The sequence below is a fragment of the Heteronotia binoei genome, chromosome 2, assembly GCF_032191835.1.
Source record: "Heteronotia binoei isolate CCM8104 ecotype False Entrance Well chromosome 2, APGP_CSIRO_Hbin_v1, whole genome shotgun sequence".
Lineage (NCBI taxonomy): Eukaryota > Metazoa > Chordata > Lepidosauria > Squamata > Gekkonidae > Heteronotia > Heteronotia binoei.
Window position 1 is genome coordinate 16,663,776 of NC_083224.1, and position 20,616 is coordinate 16,684,391.

Below are 20,616 nucleotides of genomic sequence, written 5' to 3' on the forward strand. Positions count from 1 at the left end.
GACTGGCAGGGGGAATCTTTCTCGATGTCACCGGTGTGATGATGTCACTCACAAGTGATGTCATCACACCAATAACGTCGAGCGCTGGTCACTCTAGGTGTTTCCAGGAAAACTCTGTGGTTTTCCTGAACGCTCTAGCATTTGGGGAGGGAGAACTCTATGGTACAATAGGTACCATAGAGTTTTACCTCAAGTGCTAGAGCGTCCGGGAAAACCATAGAGTTTCCCCAGAAATGCCTAGAGCGACCAGCGCGCGACATCAACGGGACGATGATGTGACTCGCAGGTGACATCATCGCGCCGTGTGCCCTTCGCATGCACAAAAACACTCCCCCACTGGAAACCACGGGGAACTTGGTAACCCTAACTGAGCAGGAAGAAGAGAAATAGTATTATCTATTTCATCTGCTACCTCAAATTCCTCTTGAGAATCCAAAAATAATGTTTTGGGGAGATGGGGTGGTCAGGCACAACTGACTAGCTGCATTCCCAGGAAACCCGTGCAGGCTGTTGACAGCAAAAGCAAACCAAATGCACCAATTTATTAAAGGCTATTAAAGACAATTATAAGAAGGATGTCAAAACACACTCTTTTTGTGAAAATTTGCTGCGAGTTTTACATAGAAAAACCTCTCCCACACACACACACAGAGTTTTGCCTTAGAACAGCAAGATTCAAGTCCAGTATCATCTCAGAGACTAACAAGATTTTGGGGGTATAAGCTTTGTAGAGTCAAATTTCTCGTCAGGTTTGCTTTGGTTCTGCTATTCTTGCATGCCCAGGCTAGCCTGATCTCCTCAGATCGTGGAAGTTGAAAACAAATAGAAAACAAATCAGCTAGCATCATAATGTCCCCGTATAAATCAATGGTGTGGCCTCATTTGGAGTACTGTGTACAGTTCTGGTCATAGCACCTCAAAAAAGATATAATAGCATTGGAAAAAGTGCAGAAAAGGGCATGATTAAAGAGTTGGAACACTTTCCCTATGAAGAAAGGTTTAAAACGCTTGGGGCTCTTTAGCTTGGAGAAATGCCGACTGTGGGGTGACATGATAGAGGTTTACAAGATAATGCATGGGATCGAGAAGGCGGAGAAAGAGGTACTTTTCTCCCTTTCTCACAATACGAGAACTCGTGGACATTCAATGAAATTGCTGAACAGTCAGGTTAGAACTGATAAAAGGACTACTTCTTCACCCAAAGGGTGATTAATACATAGAATTCACTGCCGCAGGAGGTAGTAGCAGCTGCCAGGATAGCCAGCTTCAAGAGGGAATTGTGTAAACATCTGGAGCAGAAGTCCATCAGTGGCTATTAGCCATAGAGTATTGATGGGGCAGGGATGCTCTGTATTCTTGGTGCTTGGAGGGGGGCAACAGTGAGAGGGCTTCTAGTGTCCTGGCCCCACTGGTGGACCTCCTGATGCCACCTGGGTTTTCCTGGCCCCTGTGTGACACAGAGTGTTGGACTGGATGGGCCATTGGCCTGATTCAACAGGGCTTCTCTGATGTTCTCATGTGACACAGAGTGTTGGACTGGATGGGCCACTGGCCTGATCCAACAGGGCTTCTCTTATGTTCTTATGTGACACAGAGTGTTGGACTGGATGGGCCATTGGCCTGATCCAACAGGGCTTCTCTGATGTTCTCATGTGACACAGAGTGTTGGACTGGATGGGCCACCGGCCTGATCCAACAGGGCTTCTCTGATGTTCTCATGTGACACAGAGTGTTGGACTGGATGGGCCACTGGCCTGATCCAACATGGCTTCTCTGATGTTCTTATATGGAGCAGAGGTCCATCAGTGGCTATTAGCCACAACAGATTGTTGGAACTCTCTGTCTGGGGCAGTGATGCTCTGTATTCTTGGTGCTTGGAGGGGGCAACAGTGTCCTGGCCTCACTGATGAACCTCCTGATGGCGCCTGGTTTTTTGGCCACTGTGTGTTCAGAGTGTTGGACTGGATGGGCCATTGGTGTAATCCAACATGGCTTCTCTTATGTTCTTATGTTAAGCAAGGTCTGCTCTTGTCAGAATGTGGAAGGGAGATCTTTGGAAGGGAAGTCCAGGATTGCTATGCAAGGGCAGGCAATGGTGAACTACCTCTGAACGTCTCTTACCTTGAAAACCCCGAGGGGTTGCCGTTAAGTCGACTGCACCATGGCAGCAAACAAGCAAACAAAAAATTCCTGTGCTCCATTTAATCACCATTTGTGTTTTGAGGCAAAACGGACTTCAGCCACCTCCCCTTGTTTGTGGTTTCTCCTGTTGATTCATCGCCTTTCCTTACAAGTCAGGTGGGGCAATGCTATTTCCATACGGCCTTCTTCTCACGCTAGCCTGAAGAGGGTAGGCAGTGCTGAGAGAAGAAAGTCAGGATGTAAAGCAGTTCAAAACCTCCTGTGTTATATCGTGCCGTTGGGTAAGCGGTAGTTGCGTTATTGCCCTTAGAGAAAATACGGGCAAAAATAATATCTTGGGTCTTCTAGGTTTTACAGGAAAGCGAATCGGTAAAGACTGGGGGTTGTTTCATAGAAAAATAGGTGGTGGAGCTCATTAACATAACTCATTTACATAACCCCCCCCCAGCCAAAAACAACCCGATGCAAGAAAGGAGAGCCCCGGGTGAGTGAGGCCTGCTTGGGCTGGCTAGAGATCCAGCCAGCCCAAGCAGACCTCGCTCACCCGGGGCTCTCCTTTCTTGTTATGCAGCTGCACCTCCTATTCAATGGACAAGGAAGGTGGGGAGTAAGAGGGGGAACCCTCAGGAAGGTTCAGGAGCTGTGCTCCTCTGAGCTCTTGCTGAATCTGAGGCCTCGTCTCATGGCTCTCAAACATCTGACGTTTACACTATGTGGCTCTTACGTTAAGCAAGTTTGGCTACCCCCGCTCCAAAGCATCCATTTGATCCAGGGGAGCTGTTCTCTGCAGCCTGGACTCCTTGCTTGAGTTTGGCATTCTTACCACAACACCTGAAGAAAAGACAGCAGTGCTCTGGTCTATGCTATCTCTCAGAAATCCTCCTCCCCGTCTCACGTCTATCACTTTTCTTTGCAGCTGGTACATCAGCGGCATCAGCAGGAACAAAGCCCAACTCCTTCTCCTCTCGTCCCCGAATCGGCACGGCTCCTTCCTTATCCGGGACAGTGAGAGTAACAAGGGGGAATACTCTCTGTCAGGTATCTGCTGCACTTTACCTTTCTGCTCTCACAGGGGGCATCCGCCCTACAGACATAAACCAGTTTAACCTACCTCAGTTTCCCCCCCAGTTTTGCTATATTTGCTACTTAGCAATCTGAGGACCTGTTTATTTTATTTATTTATTTTTAATTTTTGTGTGTGTGTTTTGGAATTTTAAATAGTTTATTAAAATCTCAAAGTAATACAGAAATGAAATAAAATAAAAAGTGAAACTCAAAATTAACAGAGCAAAACTAAAACAAAAACAAAATAGAGCAAGACTGCAAAATAATACATACATAGTATATCCATAAGAATCGCACTGCTACAGCACCAACCCCAAATCAGACTTTTCCCTGCAGCCACTGTGGCCGGACCTGCCTGTCCCGCATTGGTCTTGTCAGCCACCAGCAAGCCTGCAGCAGACGTGGACTACTGCACTTTTCTTAAATCTTCGTTCGCGAAGTCAAGCCGAGAGAGAGAGAGAGTATATCCATACAGACAAACCATCAGACACCCAATAGCAAACAAGATTCAAGTGTCTCCTTGGCAATTTGCAACATGGATTACTTTGGGAAGTTACATATTGAAAAAAAAAAAACGAAACCATTTCTCTTCAAAATTTGACTTATACGATGAGTTATCAGATGTAAGAATTTGTGGTGCCAACTTATCTGAAATAAGGATATCCCATACTTTTATAAACCACTTTCTAGCTGTTGGAGCAGACCTTTTCTTCCAGTATTGAGCTATTCCAATTTTTGCAGCAAGTATTAAAGAAGCTACTAAATGTTGCTGCAATTCAGTAACTTCTGTATTTCCCCAAAAGTTTAGGAGTATAGACTCTGGAGAATTAGGAATTGTAGCTCCAGCTATACAGTTAATGATTGGCAGAGTCTTGTTCCCTGGGGGCAGGCTTCAGCTTAGCGCCGTTGTTTCTGCCCATTTTCAGGCTTTTTAGGAGGTGATTTGTCAGTGGGTTAACAGAAGGAGCATACAGGGAAACGGAGCTTTAGAAGGATGCGTCCACCATAGGGGTCCCAACCCTCCCGCCCTGGCGGGGGACCCCCGAATTTGCACCCTCCTCCCCCGCTGTCCCCAAAAACGGAAGTGGGGGGGCGGGAAGAGGGGAATGGCGCAAAGGCTGCGAGTCCGGGTCCTTTGGAGCAGCAAGTTGAAGAAGAGGCAGCAGCGGCACACAGCAGCGGCGTCGGCCTGCTCCGCTCCCCTCCCCTCCCCTCTGAGGTCAATCAGAGAAGGGGAGGGGGCAGGCCAGGACTCAGCAAGAGCGGGCAGCAGCGCACAGCAGCGGCGGCCTGTTCCAGTCCTCTGAGGTGAGGAGGTCTATCAGAAGGGGAGGGGGCAGGCCAGGCCAGGACTCAGGCAGCAAGAGCGAGCGGGAAGCAGCGCACAGCGTCGTCGGCCTGCTCCGCTCTCCTCCAGTCCACCATCAAAGGCATATGACATGTAAATACGGCTTACCTATACACCCTTTGCTCTGAACTTGATAGCCCAGGCTTGCCCAGTCTCATGAGATCTAAGAAACTAAGCGGAATCGGCCTTGGTAATGGGACCAGACCACCCATCAAGTGAATTAGGCAGTCACCTAGGGTGCCAATGGTCCAGGGGCATGGAATTGGATTCGGTACCGCCACTACCCCTCCCATGCGCCTCTTGGAGTTTCTGAGAGGCATGCGTGATGGGGCTTTAAATCCCAGAGAAGGGGTTTAAAGTTTAAAACCCCTCCTCTAGCATTGCGCTGTGGTGGTGGCCCAATCTCTCCATTCTATCCTATGGGTCAATAGGATCGAATGGTGTCCATTCCCCACTCCTCCACATGCACCCGCTGGTGTGACCTTGGGTCAGTCACGGTGCTCTCAGAGCTGTTCTCTCAAGACCCGTTCTCCGAGAGCTCTCTCAGCCCCACCTACCTCACAAGGTATGTTTTTGGGGAGAGGAAGGAGATTGTAAGCCACTCTGGGACTCCAAGTGAAAAGCAGGGTATAAATCCAACTACTACTACTCCTCCTCTTCTATTTGGGAGGGATACCACTGAGGAATACCAAAGTTGTGACGCAGAGGGCAATGGCACCCCACAGCAGAATGTCTCTTGCCTTGAAAAACCCATGAGGTGTTGCCAAAAGTCAGCAGTGACTTGAGGGTCAAAAACAAAAGCATCCTTCTACATAGTCTTAAGTCAGGGGTGTCAAACATACAGCCTGGGTGATGGATCAGGCCCGCAAGCAAGTCTGCTTTCTTCTCCCTCTCTCTCGCTTCCTTCTATGTCACAGCTTGCTTTGCCAGGCTTGCTCAATTGCACAGGAGCTACAGATCAAAGCCCCTTTTCCTTCTATTGGTTGTGGCTCCACCCCCTCCTCGTCCCCTGAGGAGGGAGGGAAAGAGACAGAGCTTCCTTTGCCCAGTTCCCTCGATCACAAAGAAGAGATACAAAATTTTTAATTGTGTTTGTCGGTGTCCCTTATAAAGTTTACATCTCAGCTACTTTTATGGCGCACATGGCCTGGCCCGAAAAGGTGATATGATCAGCCATCTTCAAGTACTTGAAGGGCTGTCATATAGAGGATGGTGTGGAGTTGTTTTCTGTGGCCCCAGAAGGTAGGACCAGAACCAATGGGTTGAAATTAAATCAAAAGAGCTTCCGGCTCAACATTAGGAACAACTTCCTGACCGTTAGAGCGATTCCTTAGCGGAACAGGCTTTCTCGGGAGGTGGTGGGCTCTCCTTCCTCGGAGGTTTTTCAACAGAGGCTAGATGACAGCAATGAAGATCCTGTGAATTTAGGGGGAGGTGTTTGTGAGTTTCCTGCATTGTGTAGGGGGTTGGACTAGATGACCCTAGAGGTCCCTTCCAATTCTATGATTCTATGTCAGATCCGGCCCTCTTAACAAATGAGTTTGACACCCCTGGTCTAAGTGTTCGTTCTCAATCAATGCATTTCCTCCCTTTGTGTGTAGGATTCATACGCCAACAATCTGTATCCCTGAAATCCCTTAGATTGCTTCCACATGGAGGTGTTTGCTCTGGTTTGGCATAGCAAGCAGAGTGGTGGTGACAGGGGGGTGGGGGGGTTGGATTATTATAATTTTTTTTAGCATCCACATGAGGCCGTCCCCTAATTGTCCTTTTCCTGGGTTTCCTCCGACTTTGATGTGACCTTATCCAAACCTGGTTGGATATGAACATTTCAGGAAGATCTCGGTCAAAATGCCTTTGTGCACTATGTAGACAGGCTGGTGTGCTGTTCTGAAGGCTCCACCCACATCGATCCTATTTGCCCTGCCTCAATGCAAATATTTCCTCCATCCTCCCCCCCACATGCCACCAGAGACATTTTTCAGGCTTAAACCACTCCCCCCCCCCAAAAAAAAACAGCAATTACTCATTTGCTGTAGTACAATAACATGCCCCTGTATAAATCAATGGTGCGGTCTCTTTTTGGAGTACTGTGTGCAGTTCTGGTTGCCGCACCTCAAAAAGGATATTATAATATTGGAGAAAGTCCAGAAAAGGGCAACTAGAATGATTAAAGGGCTGGAACACTTTCCCGAAGAAGAAGAAGAAGAAGAAGAAAAGAAGAAGAAGAAGAAGAAGAAGAAGAAGAAGAAGAAGAAGAAGAAGAAGAAGAAGAAGAAGAAGAAGAAGAAGAAGAAGAAGAAGAAGAAAGAAGAAGAGAAGAAGAAGATGATGATATTGGATTTATATCCCGCCCTCCACTCCGAAGAGTCTCAGAGCGCTCACAATCTCCTTTACCTTCCTCCCCCACAACAAACACCCTGTGAGGTGGGTGGGGCTGGAGAGGACTCTCACAGCAGCTGCCCTTTCAAGGACAACCTCTGCCAGAGCTATGGCTGACCCAAGGCCATGCTAGCAGGTGCAAGTGGAGGAGTGGGGAATCAACCCGGTTCTCCCAGATAAGAGTCCGTCACACTTAACCACTACACCAAACTGGCTTGAAACGCTTGGGCTCTTTAGCTTGGAGAAATGTCGACTGCGGGGTGACGTGATAGAGGTTTACAAGATAATGCATGGGATGGAGAAAGTAGAGAAAGAAGTACTTTTCTCCCTTTCTCACAATACAAGAACTCGTGGGCATTCAATGAAATTGCTGAGCAGACAGGTTAAAACGGATAAAAGGAAGTACTTCTTCACCCAAAGGGTGATTAACATGTGGAATTCACTGCCACAGGAGTGGTGGCGGCCACAAGCATAGCCACCTTCAAGAGGGGGTTAGATAAAAAATATGGAGCAGAGGTCCATCAGTGGCTATTAGCCACAGTGTGTGTGTGTGTGTGTGTGTGTGTATTTGGCCACTGTGTGACACAGAGTGTTGGACTGGATGTGCCATTGGCCTGATCTAACATGGCTTCTCTTATGTTCTTATTATAACCACATATTGTTGTCATCAACTAATTCCTCTGAACTCTCAGCTTGCCTACTTCCTGTTTTAAAAAGTTTCTAGCCCTTTTCATTGTGGAGATACCCCTTATTCTTCTGCAACAAAAAGCGGTAGAGTAGGGGTGTCAAACATGCAGTTCAGGGGCTGAATCAGGCCCCTGGAGAGTTCCTATCAGGCCCCCGAGCAACTGCTTGTCATCTGCTTCCTTCTCCTTATATCTTTGTTTGTTTATTTATTTATTTTATGATTTCTATCCCGCCCTTCCCAGCGAGTGGCTCAGGGTGGCTATCTTGCTCTCTCCAGCATAACAGTTTGCTTTGCAAGGCTTTGTTCAATTGCTCAGGAGCTACAGAGCAAAACCTCTATTTTCTCCATTGGCTGAGGCTCCTCCCCCCCCCCCCAGTCCCCTGGGGAAGGAAGGAAAGAGCTTCCTTTGCCCAGTTCCCTGGATCCCATGAGAGAAATACAAAGAAAGCATCCTTAAAAACAATGAGTGCTAACGTTTTAAGCATGTTCAAAGCTTTTAAAAAATATATATTTGTATTTGTCTGTGTTCTTTATACAATTTATATCTCTGCTACGTAATCTTAAATAGGTACACACATAGCCCGACCCAACATGGCTTGGCCCAGCCCCTCAAGGTCTCATTATGTCAGATCCGGCACTCATGAGTTCGACACCCCTAGGCTAGAGACTTACTTTTTAAAATGAAAACTGGGAGGTCAGAACAACTAGTAGATTGTAAAAAGGTCAAGGTAGTCCCCTGTGCAAGCACCAGTCGTTTTCGACTCTGGGGTGACGTTGCTTTCAGACTTTTTACGGGGTGGTTTGCCATTGCCTTTCCCAGTCATCTACACTTTCCCCCCAGCAAGCTGGGTACTCATTTTACCGACCTCGGAAGGATGGAAGGCTGAGTCAACCTGGAGTCGGCTACCTGAACCCAGATTCTATCGGGATCGAACTCAAGTCGTGTGCAGGGAGCTCAGACTGCTGTACTGCAGCTTTACCACTCTGTGCCACGGCTTGGGGCAATAAAAAAAGTAATCCCCGGTGCAAGCACCAGTCGTTTCTGACTCTGGGGTGACGTTGCTTTCACATTTTCATGACAGACTTTTTACGGGTGGTTTGCCATCTCCTTCCCCAATCATCTACACTTTCCCCCAGCAAGCTGTGTACTCATTTTACTGACCTCGGAAGGATGGAAGGCTGAGTCAACCTGAACCGGCTGCCTGAAACCAGCTTCCGCCGGGATCGAACTCAGGTCCTGAGCAGAGAGCCCAGACTGCAGTACTGCAGCTTTACCACTCTAATAGGTAATTATAATGGTAATCAGCCCCTAGAAGCCTAATAGCCAAGACTAGTCCAATCCCGTCAGAACTTGGAAGTGAAGCAGGATCGGCCCTGGTTAGTACTTGGCTGAGAGAGCCCCAAGGAAATTCTGGTTTCGCTATGCAAAGGCAGGCCATGGCAAACCACCTCTGGTCAGCTCTTGCCTTGAAAACCCCCTCGAAGGGTCATTGTAAGTTGACAGCATACAATTATTACTTTAATGTATAGAAGTCTAGCAATAACTGATTCTTGTCAAGGCCTCAAAAGACCTCCAGGGCAGAGTAGACAAGCATGGCTGGTGCATGGGAGGCTCCACCTGGCATAGGGCGCCACCTGGCATAGGGCCCCCTTTCCCCATGCACAGCGTGTGTGCTCCTTGGAGCCTGTCTTCCCCAATGGAAAGCAGGCTCCACGGAGTGCAGACGCTGCCTGGCTGGTTTCACGTTCCCCGGATCTATTACAGACCCAGGAAACGCGAAAGCAGATGGTGGCTGTGCAGTGGATTCCTCGGAGCCTGGCCGGGATAAATTAATCATTATGTCAAAGCTGAAGATGAGCCAATTACAGTTTCTAAAACTGGCTCCTGTTGAAGTTGTATAGAATCATAGAGTTGGAAGGGACCTCCAGGGTCGTCTAGTCCAACCCCCTGCACAATGCAGGAAACTCACAAACCCCTCCCCCTAAATTCGCAGGATCTTCATTGCTGTCAGATGGCCATCTAGCCTCTGTTTAAAAACCTCCAAGGAAGGAGAGCCCAGTTAAAGCATAGAATCATAGAGTTGGAAGGGACCTCCAGGGTCAACTAGTCCAACCCCCTGCACAATGCAGGAAACTCACAAACCCCTCCCCCTAAATTCGCAGGATCTTCATTGCTGTCAGATGGCCATCTAGCCTCTGTTTAAAAACCTCCAAGGAAGGAGAGCCCACCACCTCCCGAGGAAGCCTGTTCCACTGAGGAACCGCACTAAAGGTCAGGAAGTTCTTCCTAATGTTGAGTCGGAAACTCTTTTGATTTAATTTCAGCTTGTTGGTTCTGGTCCCACCTTCCGGGGCCACAGAAAACAATTCCACACCATCCTCTATGGGACAGCCCTTCAAGTACAGGTGATGGAATCATTTTTTGCCACTGTGTGCAGCACTGGATGGGCCACTGGCCTGATCCAACTTGGCTTCTTCTGTGTTCTTGCTGCCACTCATCCTTCCTACTGTACTTGAACAGAGCCATGGGGTGGGAGCCACAGCTCAGGGGTAGAGCATCTTTCTCGCACGCATAAGGCCTTGTCCCTGGCACCTCCAGGCAAAAGGATCAAGTAGTATTCTCATAGCTTAATCTCACAATTTTAAGAAATAATAATAAAGTTAAAAACTGTACACTGAAAATATAAATAGTGTCAAGTTTCTTCATTTCTCCTGCAACTCTGTTTTTAATTTTTTTGGGGGGGGGGGCACTAGTGGTAGGGTTGCCAAGTCCAATTCAAGAAATATCTGGGGACTTGGGGGGTGGGGGCCAGGAGACATTGGGGGTGGAGCCAGGAGTAAGGGCTGTGACAAGCATAATTGGACTACAAGGGAGTTCTGGCCGTCACATTTAAAGGGATCGCACATCTTTTTAAATGCCTTCCTTCCATAGGAAATAATGAAGGATAGGGGCACCTTCTTTGGGGGCTCATAGAATTAGACCCCTTGGTGCAATCTTTTCAAAACCTGGGGGGTATTTTGGGGAGAGTCACTGAATGCTATACTGAAAATTTGGCGCCTCTACCTCAAAAAACAGCCACCCCAGAGCCCCAGATACCTGCGGATCAATTCTCCATTATTTCCTATGGGAATAAGACTCCATACAGAATAATAGAGTTCCCAGCAGACATTTCCCTCCCCTCCCCCCGCTTTCTGATGACCCTGAAGCGGGGGAAGGGCCTCCAAATCGGAGGATCCCCTGTTCCCACCTGGGGATTGGCAACCCTAACTAGTGAGCAGCTCACCTAGGGCACCAAAAACCCTAGCACCAACCCTGACAGCTGTGGGGGTGAAGCTGAGACAAGAAAAGTACAGGGAAACCTGCTGCAATGGATGCTCAGTCTGGTGTGCCAATAAGGATGCCCGCCAGGCCTCATTCTGAGCAGCGACTCACAGAAACAGAGCTCCAGAACCTCTAAATTTTATTGTGCTCTTTCTTTCTAACCCTCCCCCCCCCCCAAAAAAAAATTGCTCCTGGGCTCTCCAAACTGAGAGACAGTTTGGCGTAGTGGTTAAGTGTGAGGACTCTTATCCGGGAGAACCGGGTTTGATTCCCCACTCCTCCACTTGCACCTGCTGGAAGGGCCTTGGGTTAGCCATAGCTCTCTCAGAGATTGTCCTTTGAAAGGGCAGGTGCTGTGAAAGCCCTCTCAGCCCCACACCTCACAAGGTGTCTGTTGTGGGGGGAAAAAGATATAGGAGATTGTAAGCTGCTCTGAGTCTCTGGTAGGGCTTTAAAGAAATTTATTTCTTTAGACACCCCTTATAATGCCATAAACTCCACCCTCAGGAAGGAAGGAAGGAAGGAGCAGAGGTCCATCAGTGGCTATTAGCCACAGTGTATTGTTGGAACTCTCTGTCTGGGGCAAGTGATGCTCTGTATTCTTGGTGCTCTGTATTCTTGGTGCTTGCAGTGGGGCAACAGTGGAAGGGCTTCTAGTGTCCTGGCCCCTCTGGTAGACCTCCTGATGGCACTTGGTTTTTTGGCCGCTATGTGACACAGAGCGTTGGACTGAATGGGCCATTGGCCTGATCCAACATGGCTTCCCTTATGAGAGGGAGGGAGGGAGGGAGGGAGGGAGGGAGGGAGGGAGGAAGGAAGGAAGGAAGGAAGGAAGGAAGGAAGGAAGGAAGGAAGGAAGGAAGGAAGGAAGGAAGGAAGGAAGGAAGGAAGGAAGGAAGGAAGGAAGGAAGGAAGGAAGGAAGGAAAAGCACAAACTGTTAATGCTAAAAACAAACAGAAGTCTTGTGGCATTTTACAGGCTCAAATTTTCTTCTAGCATAACAACTTCCAACCCATTATCGGTGTCAGCTTGTGAACATTCTCTGTATTTTTCTTGATCAGTTTTGAATGTTATGTAATGAAGTTTCACCCTGTACTTTCAGCATTTCATGGGTCTTTGACTCTGCTCTCCCCCACCCTTCCACCCCTCCATAATAAAAGCATGCGGAAAGTGAATGTTCTACTCATTGCATTCGAAGAAGTGAGCTGTAGTCAAGTTGCCCCAAGATCCTGTTTATTACGGACTAAACGGGGCTGCCACTGTCCAGAGTTCATTTCAGGTGTAGTTGCACTCTGCACAATTTCACAGAAGAAAACAGGGACACGTGGGACTTTTCATACCTGTGAGCTCTCCTGGAATGCCTCACCCTTCAAATTGCTGGAGGCTTTTCTCTGCCTGCTATAGGTTCCATTGACTGGCTCTGCCCTATGTTGGCATCTGAAGCAGGGCACCTTGGGAAATTCATTGCTTTTAATCTCCTCTCGCCCTGACCTGGATGGCTCAGGCTAAGAACATAAAAAGATCACACCTGTGGATCATACCAATAGTCTATCTAATCCAGGATCCTGTCTCACACAGTAGCCATTTCCTCTGGAGGGCCAACAACAGGGCATGGAGGCGGAGGCATTCATGAGAACCCTACTGGAGCAGACTAGTGGTTCATCTAGTCCAGCATCCTCTCTCACACAGTGGACAACCCATTCCTCTGGAGGGCCAACAACAGGGCAGAGAGGCCGAGGCCTTCATAAGAACACAAGAAGAGCCCTGCTGGATCAGATCAATGGTCCATCTAGTCCAGCATTCTGTCTCACACAGGGGCCAACCAGTTCTTCTGGAGGGCCAACAACAGGGCATAGAGCCTTCATCGAGGCTGAGGTCAACCTGATCTCATCAAATCTCAGAGGCTAAACAGGATTAGCTCTGGATAAGAACTTAGATGGATGATCACCAAGGAAGTCTGGGGTTGTTACACAGAGGCAAGCAATGGCAAACCACCTCTGTTTGTCTCTTGCTTTGAAAACCCTATGAGACCACCTTGCGTGACGTGATGGCACTTTTTATCAGCACTAATCTTCTCCCAAGGCAATCATAAGGACAAAATGGGGACAGTCTGGGATCATGGCCAAGGACCAGCCAATGGGAACCATTGCTAGTAATGCCAGTGTCAGTCCAGAACAAGAACATAAGAGAAGCCATGTTGGATCAGGCCAGTGATTTATCCAGTCCAACACTCTGTGCCACACAGTGGCCAAAACCCAGGGGCCATCTGGAGGTCCATTTGGGTAAACCAGGTTCAAATCCCTTCTATGCTGTGGAAGAACACTCGGTGACCTTGGACAAATCACTTTCAGCCTAATCTGCCTCATATGTCAATTTCCAGGGCTTTTTTTGGTAGAAAAAGCCCAGCAGGAACCAATTTGCATATTAGGTCACATCTCCTGAAATCACCCTTATTTCACATAGGGCTTTTTTAGTGGGAAAAAAAAACCCCCAGCAAGAACTCATTAGCATATTAGGCCACACACCCTGACACCAAGCCAGCCAGGACTGCATTCCTCTGCGTTCCTGCTCAGAAAAAAAAGCCCTGTCAATTCCACAGTCTGGGGTGACCAAGCGGTGGCTCAGAAGTCGCATGCGGCTTTCACACATATAATGTGGCTCTTGAAGCCCTTACCACCCTGTCACCTGGCTTGGGGAAGGCATTTGATTGTCTTTAAATCACCTCTCCAAGCCAAGCCAGCCAGCAGCTTGGAGAAGGCATTTAAAGTTAAAGTTGCTTTCTTTCCACCTCTCCCTCCCTCTATTTCCCTTCCTTCCTTTCCTCAAACATCTGTTGGTCATGTCTTGTGGTTCTCATTTAAGGAAGTTCGGCCAGTCCTGCTTTGAAGCACCCATTTTCTCCAGGGGAACTGATCTCCGTAGTCTGGAGATGAGCTGGAATTCTGGGGGATCCCCAGGTCCCACCTGGAGGCTGGCATTCTAAGGTCATTCTCTCATGTTTTTCGAAAATCTTGTAAATGGTCAGTTTTTATTCCTTTCCCTGACTGGCTAAATAGGTCTTTTCTGTCAATTCTGATTTGGAAGACTAGAGGAGGGGATTTGCCACATTCAAAATCTAAACTGGGATCTTGCTATGGAGTAATCTTCACAGGTTACCAACCTCTAGGCGCGGCCTTCAATTCTGTGAAAATCACCACAGATCTCCAGACTACAGAGATCAGATTCCCTGGAGGAAATAGAAGCTTCCGAAGGCGGACTTTATAGCATCACATTATTCCTCAGCTCCTCCCCAAACTCTGCTTTCCCCACTCATCTCTAGGAATTTCCCAACTTTCCAAGGCTACCCTGTGAAAATATCCCTGTATCTTTGTTCAATTTATCTAGCTGATGTTCTATTCCACACTTCCTCTGCGGAAGGAAGGCAAATTGGGGGAGGGAGAGGTGGGAAGAAAGCAACTTTAATTTTAAATGTGTTCTTCAAGCTGCCGGCTGGCTTGGCTTGGAGAAGTGATGTAAAGAGAGAAATGCCTTCTCCAAGCCAGCCAATGGGGCGGTGGGGGCTTCAAGAACCACACAATATGTGAAAGAGTCACAGTTTGGCCACCCCTGCTTTAGAGGGTAAAAGGGAAGGCAAATAGAGATCGTTCTAACTCCGCAACAATGAGTAAACCAGTCAAGTTAACACCCTCGCCAGGAGTTCCAAAATCCATAGGGGCTTACATCTCGCAAGACGTGCTGAGGGAGTTGCAAAATAATATGCAGATGTATTTTATGACCACATTGAACGAAGTGCAGGCTAATATAACGGAACAGATTGGGGGGTTAAGCCAAAAATTGGATGGACTAAAGAGGCAATTATCAGAGACAAAGGAAGAAAAGCTTGGACTGACCCAATCAGTTAAAATGTTTGATTCTAAAATGAAATTAGTAAATCAAACGTAGGAAATAGTAGAGTCTACACGAAAAGAAGTGAGAGACAGGATAACAAAATTGGAGCTTGATCAGGCTGCGCATATTTTAAGATTTCAAAATATCCCTGAACAGAATCCGGACAATTTGATGCTGAGGTTGTGTGAAGCATTGGCTCCCACAGTGGACTTAGAGCCCTTTGAGTTGGAAAAAGAAGTAGAACATGTCCAAAGGATTAGCACGGCTTATTCAAAAAAGCATTCTCTCCCTAGGGAGGTCCATGTCAGATTTAACAGAAGGCAGGTGAAAGAGAGAGTGTGGAATGCTTTTAAAGACCCATCCCCCCCACTAGTAGCCAGGGGAGACCTGGCAACTCGAGAAGGACCAGGTGGAGTCCAGGACAGCAAATCAACATTCTGGCTCCACCAAGAGACAAGATTCCCAAACAGGAAACCAACGCAGACAGCAGCTGCTGCTTGAGAACACTGCTTGAGGCCTAGGGATCAGAGCTGGTTAAGTTGCCCGAACAAACCTTTAAAGAATCGAGCCAAAGGCTGTCTTTTGGGTGAGTGTCCAGAACATTCCACCATAATATGGGGAGTCAAAACACCATTCCGTTTTCAGGCACCTGCAGAGTTGAGCTCTGGCCAGATCTTGGCAAGAAGCCTCCACAGATTTCCTTTTTTTGAAATCCACGGCACAGTTATAAGCAAGAATGAAATTCAGGCGTAGGATCAACTAGACCAGGAGTCCCCAACCCAGTGTCCGTGGGCACCGTGGCACTTGCTGACACCTTTCCAAGTCCTGGGCCCACCCACTTTTAGAAAGTGGGCGAGGCCTGGTGGGGCTTTCACCCAGTAAGGCTTCTGATTGGCCACTAGGGGTCTTGTTTTGTAGAAGGAACTCCTTTGCATATTAGGCTGCACCCCCTTGATATAGCCAATCCTCTTCGATAGGGCTGCCTGCCAAGTTCCCGCTGGATGCAGAGGATCCCCTGTGAGAGCCCTCTCCAGCCCCACCCACCTCACAGGGTGTCTGTTGTGGGGGAGGAAGGTAAAGGAGATTGTGAGCCGCTCTGAGACTCTTAGGAGTGGAGGGCAGGATATAAATCCAATATCTTCATCTACCTCACAGGTTGTCTGTTGTGGGGGGGGAGAAGGTAAAGGAGATTGTGAGCCGCTCTGAGACTCTTAGGAGTGGAGGGCAGGATATAAATCCAATATCTTCTTCTTCATCTTCTATTTAAAAAAGCCCTGCCACACATCATGGTTCTGATGGGAATTGGGGCCAATTCCTGGGAATTAAATTCTGAACTTAAAAATGGTGAGGAATCTGGAGACCAAGTCCTATGAGGAAAGCCTGAAGGAGCTGGGTATGTTTAGCCTGGAGAGGAAGCAGCTGAGAGGTGATAGGATCCCCATCTTCAAGTACTTGAGGAATTGTCATAGAGAGGATCGTGCACAATTGTTTACTGTCAACGAGTTAAAATTGAATGAATGGGTTGAAACTGAATCAAAAGAGTTTTTGGCTAAATGTTGCGAAGAACTTCCTGACAGAGTGGTTCCTCAGTGGGACAGGCTTCCTCGGGAGCTGGTGGGGTCTCCTACTTTGGATGTTTTTAAACAGAGGCTCGATGGCCGTCTGACAGCAATGCTGGTTTTGTGAATTAAGCAGATCATGAGAAAGAGGGCAGGAAGGGTTATATCAGTGCTTGCTTAGTTCTCGTGGCCCTTTCTTGCATACTCAGGGAAATGCTGTTTGCTACTTTGGGGTCAGGCAGCGATTTTTCTCCAGGCCAATTTTGCCAGGGATCCTGAAGGGTTTTTGCCATCTTCTGGGCATGGAGCAAGGGTTAACCGGGGGGGGGGGTTGTGTATGGAGAGGTATTTGTGAATGTCCTTCATTTTGCAGGATGTTGGACTAGATGACCCTGGAGGTCCCTTCGAACTCTATGATTTTTTTGAACACAGGACTCCCAACATATGTCTCAATCAACAGGACTTGTGGTAGCCATGTGGGCAGATGTGGACTTTGTATGGTGTCTATTGCCCACTCCCCCCCCATGGCTGAGTCCAGAGTAGATTTGCCAATCCACAGGTCCCAGCGGGAGTTGTCCCGCTTTCCCAGGCTCCTTCCCACCCCCAGTCAGTTGGCTGGTGGGGGGAAGCCCCGCCCCCGTAGCCACCATGTGACTTTCCACCTCCGGAGGCTTCAGTCTCTGATTGAAAGGTTTCCTCTTGGGGTGGTGTCTGTGAAGAAGTTAGCAGCAACTCGTGAGTAGAGATGCCAGTCCCTCGCTTCAGAGTCCCCAGAAAGGGTTGGAGGGCAGAAATGTCTGCTGGGCACTTCATTATTCCCTATGTGGAGATCGATTCTCATAGGGTATAACGAGGAATTGATCTGGAGGTTTTGGGGGGCTGTTTTTTGAGGTAGAGGCACCAAATTTTCCGTATAGCATCTAGTGCCTCTCCCCAAAATACCCCCCAAGTTTCAAAACGATTGGACCAGTGGGTCCAATTCTATGAGCCCCAAAAGAAGGTGCCCTATCCTTCATGATTTCCTATGGAAGGAAGGAAGGTGTGCTGTCCCTTTTAATGTGATGGCCAGAACTCCCTTGGAGTTCAATTATGCTTGTCACACCCTTGCTCCTGGCTCCACCCCCCAATGTCTCCTGGCTCCACCCCCAAAGTCTCCTGGCTTCACCCCCAAAGTCCCCAGATATTTCTTGAATTGGACTTGGCGACCTTCGTCCAGAGGTCTGAAGACCAGTAGTTTGGAGGTTTAAAAACAAAAACCGTTACTCAGCTGAAACAGAAATACCTTGGAGGAAGGGGTCTCTCTTTGGTTGATAAATGCCACCTCATGGGAAAGCGTTTTATGCCCCACAGAGACATCTGTAGACAGAACAAATCTGACATTCTTCTGTCAACCTCGGTGGGGCAACACCAGGCCCATCCAATCTGTCTGTCAACAGACGGCAAGATCACAACAGCACGCTCGAGGCGAGATGGGTTGGCTCTTGTGCGCAAAAGGACAGAGAGAAAACAGCATTTCGCAATCTCGTTTCGTGCCACTTGGGTTTCACCACCTGCCAATATGCAGCACGCCAAGCAGGCGACGGGTTTTGCAGAGATAAGAGAAACCTTCTTGTTTACTGCGGGCGGGAGTGGCCCAGAAAGATCAGGAAAAGAAACGTTTTTAATACGCCTCTCGTGTTGTGGGAAACCAGGCGAGGGTGGCGCAGAGACACGAGTTTCAACCACTTCAGCTTTGTTCATTGGGGAGGGGGGGGGGGAGAACAATTCCACTAGAAATGGCTGGAATCCTGAGGTGCTGCTCTGCTGGTCTGCCTCTAGAATGGAACAGCCTCTAGAATGGAACAGCCTCTAAAATGGAACAGCTTTTCTGTGGCTTCCACCCCACCTAGGGTTGCCAATCCCCAGGTGGGGGCAGGGGATCCCCCGGTTTAGAGGCCCTCCTCCCGCTTCAGGGTCATCAGAAAGCGGAGGGAGGGAAGGGAAATGTCTGCTGGGAACCCCATTATTCCCTATGGAGATTTATTCCCATAGAGAATAATGAAGAATTGATCTGCGGGTATCTGGGGCTCTGGAAGAGTTGTTTTTGAGGTAGAGGCACCAGATTTTCAGTATAGCATCTAGTGTCTCTCCCCAAAGTACCCTCCAAGTTTCAAAAAGATTGGACCAGGGGGTCCAATTCTATGAGCCCCCAAAGAAGGTGCTCCTTTGGAGTTTCAATTGTGCTTGTCTTAACCTTGCTCCTGGCTCCACCCCCAAAGTCCCCAGATATTTCTTGAATTGGGCTTGGCAACCCTAACCCCACCTCTAGTTTTCCTCTCCTGTGGCAGCCCCCCTCCCATACAGGTTTCACAGGTGAAGGGATGGTCTTAACCGGGGGTGTCGAACTCATTTGTTATGAGGGCCGGACCTGACATAAATTAGACCTTGTCGGACCGGGCCATCTCAGGTCAGGCCACGTGTGTTCCTATTTAAGATTAGGTAGCAGAGATATAAACTTTACAAAGGACACAGACAAACACAATTAAATGATTTTTTTTTAAAAAATGGAAATAAAACATGCTTAAAACCAGGGCTTTTTTTTGTTTGAGCAGGAACGCACAGTGTGATAAATGGGTTTCCCCTGAACTCCCAAAAGAAAAACGAAGTAAGTCAAGTAGATCCTTTCCAAAAGTTTTCAATGATATCAGCAGGAGCTGTACTCCCACGGCAAGCTCAAACTACAGAATAAAGAAAAAACAATGTTATACCTCCCACGGCCGAAAGACCCTACCCGTGTTCCCTGATTGGCTCAAGTACTGAGGGTTTCCATTTTTCTTGACCGCCTATTTCAGAACAATACACATTAGCTCCTTAATATGACCCCCCCACCCTCCAACATACATCGTATGACTATGTAAATGAAGCAATTACCTACGCTGGTCATGTTAGTGAATATTTATGAAGTTATTAAGCATGCTCAATGTCCACCCATAGACCCCCTCCTATAACCTTTGTCACACTTCCATTTCTCACTGCCAAGATGGCCTTGAGATGTATCAAATTCTGTCTAACACAGAGACTTCACTAAAATATGCAGCATCTCTAAGTTTCACTCCTGCTTCTCTGTTGGCTAAAGTTAACCCTTACACATTGGGTTTCACTTCAGCTCAAACATCAAAATCATTTCCCTCAACAGGAACGCAGTTCTGGCTGGCTTGGCATCTGGGGGTGTGGCCTAATATGCAAATGAGTTCCTGCTGGGCTTTTTCTACAAAAAAAAAGCCCTGCTTAAAACATTAACACTCGGTCTTAAAGGTGCTTTCTTTGTATCTCTCCCAAGGGATTGAGGAAACTAGGCAAAGGAAGCTCTGGCTCTTTCCTTCCTTCCCCAGGGGACCAGGAGGGGGAGGAGCTTTAGCCAATGGAAGGAAGAGAGGCTTGGCTCAGTAGCTCTGCTGTGTGATTAAGAGAGCCTGGCAAAGGAAGGAGCCACAGCCAATGGAGAAAATAGAGATTTTGCTCTGTAGCTCCTGTGTGATTGAGCAAGCCTTGCAAAGCAAGCTGTGATGCAGAAGGAAGCAAGAGAGAGGGAGAAACTATGTGCAAAGAAACTAGGGTTGCCAATCCCTAGGTGGAGGCAGGAGATCTCCCAGTTTGGAGGCCCTCCCCCCACTTCAGGGTCATCAGAAAGTGGTGGGGAGAGGGGAATGTCTGGTGGGCACTCAATTATTCCCTATGGAGACCAATTCCCATAGGGTATAATGGAGACTCCATGGGTATCTGGGACTCTGGGGGCAGGGTGTTTTGAGGTAGAGGTACTAAATTTCCAGCACAGCGTTTGGTGCCTCTCCTGAAAACACCCACCAAGTTTCAAAATGAGTGGACCAGGGGGTCCAATTCTACAAGACCCAAAAGAAGGTGCCCCTATCCGTCATTATTTCCAATGAAGGGAAATGCGTGCTGCCCCTTTAAATGTGATGGCCAGAACTCCCTTCAAGTTAAAACATGCTTGTCACAACCTTGCTTCTGGCTCCACCCTGAAAATCTCCTGGCCAAGATCCCCAGATATTTCTTGAATTGGACCTGGCAACCCTAAAAGAAACCTTTAGCAAGCAATAGAAAAGAACAAGAATCCAGCAGCATCTTAAAGACTGACCAAATTTGTCGTAGGGTATGAGTTTTTGTGAGTCACTGCCACAAATGTTGTTAGCCTTTAAGATGCTGCTGGACGCTTGCTATTTT

At 48.0% G+C, this 20,616-nt stretch overlaps 1 protein-coding gene across 1 annotated transcript in view; it reads left to right on the plus strand.

Moving 5' to 3' along the window:
* The first annotated feature begins 233 nt into the window (after positions 1 to 233).
* SRMS (src-related kinase lacking C-terminal regulatory tyrosine and N-terminal myristylation sites) overlaps positions 234 to 20,616 on the plus strand; it is a 57,203-nt gene continuing 36,820 nt past the window's right edge. Inside the window, exons 1-2 of the mRNA XM_060232906.1 lie at positions 234 to 286; positions 3,059 to 3,180. Coding sequence (XP_060088889.1) covers positions 234 to 286; positions 3,059 to 3,180 — 175 coding nt within the window. The remainder of the gene's footprint in view (positions 287 to 3,058; positions 3,181 to 20,616) is intronic.